We start from the raw sequence: 9,740 nt of genomic DNA, 5'->3' as shown, positions 1-9,740 counted from the left end.
GGGCTGATAGAGAAATGGTTTGGCACAATGTTTGGGAAACATCCGGCCTCGGCCTGGCAAATGCAGCTGTGGAAATTCTGAGACTCTGAAACCTGTTCAGACCGACAGCTCTGATTGGAGAAAATATGACATTACATAAAAACCTAATGAGTTTATTGACATTTAATTCTTATTATTCTTAGGAAATGTAGTGTATGCACAGACAGAGTTCAGAGTAATGTTAGGCCACTATTATGCGCTCTTGTGGTAAAACTACAGAAATGCATGCTAACAGTGACTTTGAGTACCTTTTAATGATGCTGTGAGAATATTCCTCAAAATGGTGTATCACATGTAACATGTTTATGGTTGCAGGAGTCAATACTCTACAAACTGTCTTAAGGAATCTCATGTGAAAATCTTTATACCAATTAATGTCTCATCACATTATCATCATATTTCGATTATCAAACATACAAAGCAATACAAGCTACCAATCAAAGCTGCAGAGACAAGTTGTCTTTGTACAGATTGTTATTCTTTTTTAAGCATGAGTTATTGCGATCTTTTATCTGGACCCTGAGTCTGTGATAAAGTTTGGAAATCACAACTCTTGAAATCTAAATTTAGGATTAATAATGACTGAATTTTAACAACAGAGGGCAGCAAATCACCTTCCCTGGCTCAGCGTGACCTCTTCATGATGACATGAAGAAGAGCTGCAGTACTGTCCTGTACAGCGGGGGCGCTGTGGCTACAGCCGTACACGAAGAAGAAGAGTCCCACATTGAATTGTTGTGGTCTCATGTGTTGAAGAAGTACATCTGTCGCATTTACAGCTTTATTAAACTCTTTAACTTAAAAAGTATCAGTAAACAGCTTACTTTTGAGCTGGTTAATGTATGGTAAGAGTTTATGTCCGGCGTGTATAACTGAGACATTAGCTCACACTGTTTGTGAATGTGTGTAGCTAATGTTAGCTAATGCTAGCTGTCAATAGCTAACAGTGATGTCCTCGTCGTGGACAGAGCGGCAGGGACGGGTGGGAGATCTGGGGAAACAGAGCAAAGAGGAGCTCCAAGAACTGCTTCTGCGACAGGAAAAGATACTCTCGAACACGTGAGTTTCATTATTATCAGCCATAGTTTGTGCCGTCTATATATTATACCCGAGAGGGCTGAAGCTGTAGCTAAGTTTGTGACTTAACTAATGTTTGACTTCGAGGCGTATGTTGACATTCTTATAACAGAAGATGCTGCTTTCTACAACTCAACAAATCATATCTACTGTTGTAAACAAGCATAAGGCTCTCTCATATGGTAATAATGTCAACTGTTAGAATAAAACATCAGATTATGTTTTTGTGTTGTTCGTAGGAGGTTTTTACAGAGTCTTCCTGACAAAGGGAAAAAGATAAGAGAATTTGCAGAGAAAGTGCACCTTGCCATTGAACACTTTGATGAAGATGAGAAGAAACAGAGCCTGGTGTTTGCTGCCAGGAAAGAGTTACAGTCCAAGTACCAACATGCTTTCACTTCACAACGTGGTGTCCCCAACGCACCCACAGCCTCACAACAAAACAGGCAAAGTGTGGCTGCTGCAGGAGATGCTGTCTCAGCTCAGGTGCAGGAAAGAAACACTTTGGACGAGCAACAGGACAAGTCTGACTCCAGAGAAGCTGCTGGTGAAACCATGGAGACGGCAGCGGCTGGGGTCTCTCTGAACTCTGATGAGCAAAAGCAAGACGGGGACCTTGTTGAGGCCTTTGAACGGGTCAGACTGTCTGAAACTACTACTGGTTTAAAAATCAAAGAACCAGTAAACATCCCAGCAAGAGACAATTACTTTCTCAAAAAGCAAATACCAAATCAGCCTCACCATGTTACTCTCCTGGAAAGAACGGAGAACACTTCAGCACCCAGGAAGCAAAGATTTAAACCAAACCAGTGAGTTGACTTTTTTTCATGATGTTATAATGACTTTTGACATATACCAAAAAATCATATACATTTGTGTAGATTCAGTAACAGTGTGTTATATTTGCTTTATTTCATAGTTCTTATTTTAAATAAGATGTTCTCCACTGTGTTTTCAGGCTGCCCGCCAGAGGTGACCCCACTCCATCAGGATCCTCATCACCCAGCCGCTCTTCTGGAGCCTCATCACCGCTATCAGCTCAGGCCAGGAGGGAGCGGGACAGAAAGCACCTGGATGACATCACTTCAGCCAAAATGCCTCCTCTGATCTACAGTCCGGCCAAGCTTCTGTCTCTGGACGAGTCCGCCTCACTACAGCAGGATCAAACCAGAAGGCAGCAGGTTAGTGCAGCCCTGCCCTCCACACTCTTATCTTATGCATCCAGTGTGTGTGTAGGCAGACGGAGGGGTCAGATAATTCCAGAAGAACATTTTCTCTCAAATGAAAAATGCTCCTTACTATGCTGGGTAGTAACATGATGAAGTAACTATATTTGAATGCCATTGTTGCTATCGGACAAAGTGAATTACAAATATTTGGCAGACCAAAAACAGCCTTGTTCAAAAAATGAATTGAATTACAAGCAAGGAATTCAAGTTTGAGTAGCAGGTTGATTATTTTAAGGGCTTATCAGACTTAAACCCTGAACAATGTTTTATATGATCGGAAATCATTATTTTTTAATTCACAGTTGTTTTAGCACCCTCATTTTATCTTTTTAACAATTATAATGTGAATAGTATGAATGCAATGTTTATATTACTTAATAATTATCAGAAAGGTGGTCTTGCACATATTTGTCCATTGATGTTTCATTCTAAGAAAAGATGAGCTGGTTTTATTTGCTGGAGTCCTCCGCATCCTGGAGAATTACAGTAACGGGATATTTCACACCCAAAGCCAAAATGTTTCACAGCCTTAATGTCATTTGGTACACAATACATAAGATGCAATGTTCCTGTTTATAGATATATATTTGACCAGTAATGGTTTCCCTTTGTTCACACAGCAATTTAAATGATTCCAATCATAATGTGAAGGGTAATAAGGTTAATAGATAACAACAGTGTCTTTGAGTTTCAATGCAAATGTATGATACAGATGTATCCAGTTTAAACTAATTAGGTTTTCAATAACTAAGAATTTGCTGCATTGCATCAAAAAATAAAATTTGTAATATTTTATGAAACATGTAATTGAAAATGAACATTTATTGACAATGTTTGGTGTAGGGGTGGGCGATATGACGATATATATCGTCGTGACGATATTAGGTCTCCACGATATGCTTTTTCAGAGATATCGTCCTATCGTGATAAAAAAAAAAAATAACGGGAGGGGAAGAGGCTCTCCGTGCGCGGCGCAGGGGGCTATGACAGCGGACGGAGAGCCTCTTCCCCTCCCGCTCCCCCAGCCTCACCTACTGATTTAAATGTGACCATATATCAAGCCCGATCGATTTCACAATGTCAGCGCACCTCTGCTTTCGTTCAGTCCGAGTTGTTTGACATGCTCCCAAAGTCCCCGCCCCCTTTGCAGCGAGGGAAAATACACTGTTGGCAGTCTGCACACACAGCAATAATGGACGGAGTCAGATTCTGATGTAGAAGAATTAGATTTAGTCCCCAAAAAGAACTCTACGTCTGTGGTATGGAAATATTTTGGATATAACACAACAGACACGGAGCAAACAAATGTAATTTGCAAAATGTGCAAAAAAGGAAATTTCAAAGCGACAGATGGCAACACGTCGGGCTTACAAGACCACCTCAAACACACGCACCAGAAAGAGCATGCAGAGACTGTAAGTGCAAGGTCCCCCGCGTGTGAATGCACAATCTACCGCAGCGACTGCACCAAAACAAACTACCATAGGGCAGACATTTCATAAAGGGGCTCCTTATGAAAAGACTAGCAAACGGTGGAAAGACATAACTGACGCGGTGGCGTATTATGTTTTTCCCTTCAGTTATGCTAAAGTATTTTATTACACTTCAAGTCTACTCTAAAGTTTACATTTTAATTGTTTGGCACTGACTTTTCCTCATTGATGTTTTATGTTTTACTTAGTTATGTTTTACCCTCCTTTTCATGTTTATTGATGTTCACTGCTCACTTGTTCATTCAGGGATTCATTTCTGAAATAAAACCAGCTTGAAATGCTATTTTGGTCTGTTACTCGTTTTAGTTTCTGTTACCTTGTAGGTGCTTGTACTGTTAAGTAACTTGAAAAATAACCATAATAACCGACATGAAAAAATATCGTGATATATATCGTCTATCGTGATACTGCTTCAAAATATCGTGATAACATATTTTTCAATATCGCCCACCCCTAGTTTGGTGTATACTTTACCTGGATTCAAAATCCAATCTAAGTACATTGGAGTAATTGAGAAGGAATTGCAGTAAAGTCCACTTCAGATCCCTCCACCAGCTGTAGAGGGCAGTGTTCAGACAGTGTGGTGCTGTGTGTCTCATCACATCCAAAGAAAGGGCCAAACGTCACACAGTGTGCTGTTGAAACAGAAGCCTGTTAAGCTTATTATCAGTTCTACTTTTGTTGAGGGTTTAATGGCTGCGCTGCTTAATAATAATGTGCTTGTTTTCTTCTTACCAGCCTATTCATGTCAACTTTTTCTCTGTGTTTTATTCCAGGAGTTGTACGCCAAGCTGGCAGCCCAGAAACTGTCGGAGGGATTGAAGGTCTCTGTGGGGAGCTACACTCCTGACGGCGGCCCCATGGCGGCCTACAGAGAGGTTCACGACGAAGGAACGCAGCTCTCCTCCGACGAGGACTGACCCTGGAGGGCCGGAGCTGGGGAAACCAGAGAGAGCTTGGCCTTCTGGGAAACAGGCTTTGGATCTTGCAATCAGGACCCATCAAACAGGATTTTCCCTCCAAGGACAAGTATTCTTAAGAGACGAAAAGAGTCTTTACACCGTGTGAAGGCATAGTTGGTATCCCCGACTCGGCTCAGGAAATTGAATGGCGGGTTGAGAAACCAGCTTACCTAATTGTCATTCAGTATTGGGCTCAGTAGTTTAGTGTCCTGCAGGAATACATAATACCTGCTGCCGAATACAACTCTTAGATGCACATTTGAAACATGTATCATCATGAGGGAATTGTTTCATCATACTGAAACTGAATATGTCATTATATTATTAATTATATTCACTTAAAACCCATCAGCTTGTGGAGCAGACTGGACTGCAGACTGGTGACTGTTTCCAGATCTGTCTGCAACTCCAGACATGAGCCTGCAGACAGTTGTGTCAGTTTGAAGTATTAGAGAAAGTGTATGACAATTCAATAAATACAATTGATTCCTGAAATGGTTACAGATTATATTACAAACGCTGCAAAGTGCCTCGTCAGCTTCTTCAGTGAGGATGAAATGAAATTGATCTACAATAGATATTCTTTCTTTTCTCTTCATAAAATAAAACTGCTGACGAATAAGGCATAAGACATGTCTCATTTTCTGAGTGTCTTTAGCTGAGAATCTTATATCTGTAGAACAAAATAAAACATGTTTTTTTATATAGTTTTTGTACTACTTTTGTGGTTTGTGACTTTTTGTAAAAGCCTCAGGTTACTAGCATTAACAAAAAGTATTCTCTGCTTCAGGATTAAGCCAGCAGGAGGCTAATCTGAACTCTAACCTGGCAAAAACATTTGTATGTACAGTTTTGAATAAAAACTTGATAATCTATTTGCCATCATATATACGTTAGTTTGAATGTTGAGAAGCTGTGATAATACACATTTTATAATGTATTTTTAAATGCATAGTATTAAACTGTTGTATTTTATGGGCCTAATAGATCTCTGAAATAAAACATTGTGAACATTATTGCCAAATAAAACAGCCAAATAATGTAAATATAGTACCTTCAGATAACATAAAACTGTTTACCCTCTGCAGATTATTCACATGTTAAACGGACTGTTTTATTGTTAGATTTATAGTTTATTTAGTTAATCTATGCGCAACATAAATCTGAAGGTGATATCAGTTTCTAATGAAGCTGTGGTCAGCTGCAGGCAGGTTTTCTGAAATCCTGCGAGATGCTATCAGGCAGGGATATGTGACACACTTGATAAGATTAATGCAGGGGTAGTGAAATATTGAAGCTCGATGGTGGAGACATCTGGACCGCATTTGGATCGTGTTGTTGCTGGGAATGGCAGGCGATGATAGGACGGCAGCAGGCTAATGCAACATGGCAAATACCATTTCTCAACTTTGCTAATATGTGGTAGATAAGACGTGCCAGTTACGTTCGGCATCTTTCCAAACTGCCTTTCCCATCACCCATTCCCACTCCTGTAGACTTCTTGATTTAAACAGCCTGATTTAGGGATTTTAATGAGGTGGAAATAGGGCTCTGACTGAGGCACATTTCGGGGGAACTGAGGGTGGGTTCGTGTAGGTCAAAGTCTGGTGGTAGATGCCCCCTGATAACCTTTGGTAATTTTTGCTGAGTCATTGGTGGGTTTTAAAGGGAAAGAAACCATCTGATTGCTGTGTATTTAGACACTGTATCTGATGGGCTCCAGATTCGCCCTGTGGTGACGTCCAAAAACAAATACACACTCCGCAGAAGATCCTCATTGTGCTGGGATTAATTAAAGCCTACCTTGCTTACATAAATTCAGAGACTGTTACCAATTATGGGGCACATTTTTGCCGTAGCTTTCCTCTGTGGTATATGGCGTCAAACCCAGTCTATGGTCAAACCTGAGTCTGTAGGTAGCCGCGTTCACACCGCAGTACTTTTCCCACTTTAGTTTCGATATAGTTCCGATATGTCGCGTTCACACCAAAAAGAGCCGGAACTAAAATGAGTTAATAGCCGCGTTCACACTGCGGTACTTTTCCCACAAAGGTTCATGCGAACTTAGTTCATGATCGCGTTCACACCAAAAAGAGCCGGTACTAAAAGTAGTTCATGCGAACCTTTTTACCCCCTCGAAAGTCCCTGCTCGAGCGGCTCTTTTTTGAGAAAAGAGCTATATTCCTGATTGGCTGGGCGAATTGCAAACCACGCCCCGTAAAACTCCCAAAAAGTGTTGTGAAGCCGCCATTTTATTATCCTCGCATTAGCATTAGCATTAGCCCAGCGCAGAAACGCAGAGAGACTAACTCATGGCAACACAAAATAAAACATGGGAGCGGTGGAGATGAGGAGGTGTCGGCGTTCTGGCGATTTACTCGGAAGCAGCTTCTACTGAAGCCAGTCCCCAACTCCGGGGACTTCCGGCCGGGGACTTTGGGCGGCAGTATACGCCGTGAAGTGGTTTGCGGCCTGCCAGTAAACCCAAAGCAGAAGAAGAAGAAGTGACGTCAGCGGCTTCATTTGCCTAAACCCCAGGGACTTTTTCTGGTGTGAACGCGATCTGTACTTAGTTCATGCGAATTAAAGAGTTCGCATGAACTAAGTTCGCATGAACCTTTGTGGGAAAAGTACCGCAGTGTGAACGCGGCTAATACCTTTTTACCCCCTTTTCCGTCCCTGCTAGAGAGCAGGTACTTTTGTGGGAGAAAAAGGTTCCTATGTCTGATTGGCTGGGCGGAATGCAAACCACGGCCCGTAAAAAAAAAAAAAGGTTTGTGAAGCCGCCATTTTATTATCCTCGCATTAGCATTATTAGCATTAGCCCAGCACACAAACGCAGAGAGACTAATTTATGGCAACACAAAAGAAAACATGGGAGCGGTGGAGATGAGGAGGTGTCGGCGTTCTTACTCGGAAGCCAGTCCCCAACTCCGGGGACTTCCGGCCGGGGACTTCCGGCCGGGGGCTTCGGGTGGCAGTATACACCGTGAAGTTGTTTGCGGCCTGCCAGTAAACCCAAAACAGAAGAAGTGACGTCAGCGGTTTAATTTGCCTAATCCTCCCCCAGGGATTTATTCCGGTGTGAACGCGATCTGTATTTAGTTCATGAGAACTAAAGAGTTCTCATGAACAAAATTCTGATGAACCTTTGTGGGAAAAGTATTGCGGTGTGAAAGCACCTAAAGCTTATTTTCTTTTCTTTTAAACGTTGTCCATTGATGATGAGGTTGTTTATACTTCAATTTGAATCCCAGACCCCTTGTTTCAGATTAATAAACTCCTCGTGAAGTAGTCTGCAAATGATTTGCTCCAACTCTGAGTCCGAAATCACACGTTTTGCGGGAGTAGAAATAATTTGCTGTTTGGAACGGAAAAACTGGAATGTGATTTGAAAGCTGCCTCTTCAAAGAGCAGTCAGCCCGACCTTAAATTAGATATACAGTATGATGTATAGACTGGCGTTAAACATGAGTTAGGCCCTCAGCAGAATGATTGGATTATATCTGACAGGTTACAAAGTCTGAGGTCATGCTTGTTCCATTCTCTGATGTTTTGTCTTTTTTTAGGGCACATGAGATGAAATAATGCAGCACACAGCAGCTTTCTGCAGATAAGGTTACAGCATATCTCCTCATCCCGATCAGAACCAGCTCTCCCTCTTAATGCAGTGGGAACACTGGTGAGTAAAGTATTCTAACCCTTTACTATAGTATCCTGTAAATGTAGTTAGAATATTAAAACTAGAAATGCACAATAGAGTGGTGAAGTCCCTCCCCTTCCGGGGGAGCTCCATGGGACCTTATTTCGAAAAAATCTGGAGAAAGAAAGATTATCTTTCGATCCCGTTTGAATTGTGCCACGAATTACACATATGATGTTTGTCAATTTCAAAGATAATTTTGCAAGTCAAAAAAATTAAAATGTGTCGCAAAAAACTGTGAAGTAACACATTTGTTTGTGTGAAACGCTCAATGAACTACATCTCTGGTCTCGCAGAACAACACACATCACCAAGATGGCCGTCACTACTGTCTTGTCAACAAAACGATTGACTACCCTCACTATCACCACAATGTAACACGTCCAGAAGAATGTCATGCAAAGCTGCCTGCCTGCCTTCCTTTGATTCTCTCTGAACGGCCTGGTCTTTTTAATGTTTAATGTCAACCATTTGTGCAGATAGCATGAAGTAGAAAAGATCGGCGATCGCCGATGCTAGCGGGCTTAAATTGTGTATTATAGAATGATCACACCGGTGACAGTACTCTTCAAAGGGTTCACGAAATATGACTACTACTCTTACTGTTTAACATTTTGGGTTACTTAAAGTTACTTCATATTAAGGCTAATAAAAATGACAAGGCTGTAATGCTAACTAACGTGCTAGCTACTAGCTAGGTAGCTAACTTGATTCAGCCACTCCTGGTCCTTTCATCAGACGGGAAGCGAAAGAACGAGCAAGACCGATTGCTGGTATGATAACAACCTGGTACTAAGCACACAGGCATCTTGTTAAAGTTATCTTATTTTAGCCAGCGCCATATAGATAGATTATATATATATGGCGCTGATTTTAGCTATCTCTTAGTGGAGGAAAACAATTGTGACATCACTTACGTGACTCTGGGATTTATAGTCTTTCTAGTTGCGTATTTTTCATAGTCTTATATTTCAACAGTTTTACGACAAACTGTGACTTTTTTGACCTGGAAATAATTTTTTAAGATTGTCAAACATCAGATGTGTAATTCATGGCACAATTCAAACGGGATAGAAAGATACGAAAATCATAAAATGTAATGTGCAGGAACAGCATTTTAACTTAATCAAGTTAACTTTAAAAAAAAAAGTATGTATTTCACTATTCTTAACAAGACAAACCTCACAGTATGTTAAAGGAAAACAAGTCAGCTCTTTAGTGTGAAAGTCGGAACAAA

At 41.0% G+C, this 9,740-nt stretch overlaps 1 protein-coding gene across 1 annotated transcript; it reads left to right on the top strand.

Annotated features, from left to right (window-relative positions):
* The first annotated feature begins 687 nt into the window (after positions 1–687).
* Positions 688–5,673, top strand: polr2m (RNA polymerase II subunit M). Its single transcript, XM_034111951.2, has 4 exons — positions 688–1,098; positions 1,356–1,925; positions 2,075–2,297; positions 4,615–5,673. Exons 1-4 carry the CDS (start codon positions 989–991, stop codon positions 4,756–4,758), a joined length of 1,047 nt encoding a protein of 348 aa, XP_033967842.1. The 5' UTR covers positions 688–988; the 3' UTR covers positions 4,759–5,673.
* The last annotated feature ends 4,067 nt before the right edge of the window (positions 5,674–9,740 follow it).

Source organism: Pseudochaenichthys georgianus, chromosome 3 (assembly GCF_902827115.2).
Source record: "Pseudochaenichthys georgianus chromosome 3, fPseGeo1.2, whole genome shotgun sequence".
Taxonomy (NCBI): domain Eukaryota; kingdom Metazoa; phylum Chordata; class Actinopteri; order Perciformes; family Channichthyidae; genus Pseudochaenichthys; species Pseudochaenichthys georgianus.
This window is presented reverse-complemented; position numbering and strand designations above follow the sequence as displayed.

Excerpts from the sequence above, each read along its gene's own strand:
- polr2m (XM_034111951.2), top strand. The coding sequence starts at position 989 with ATGTCCTCGTCGTGGACAGAGCGGCAGGGACGGGTGGGAGATCTGGGG. Across the intron at positions 1,926-2,074 it reads CAAAGATTTAAACCAAACCA|GCTGCCCGCCAGAGGTGACC; the intron begins GTGAGTTGACTT and ends CTGTGTTTTCAG. Across the intron at positions 2,298-4,614 it reads ATCAAACCAGAAGGCAGCAG|GAGTTGTACGCCAAGCTGGC; the intron begins GTTAGTGCAGCC and ends GTTTTATTCCAG.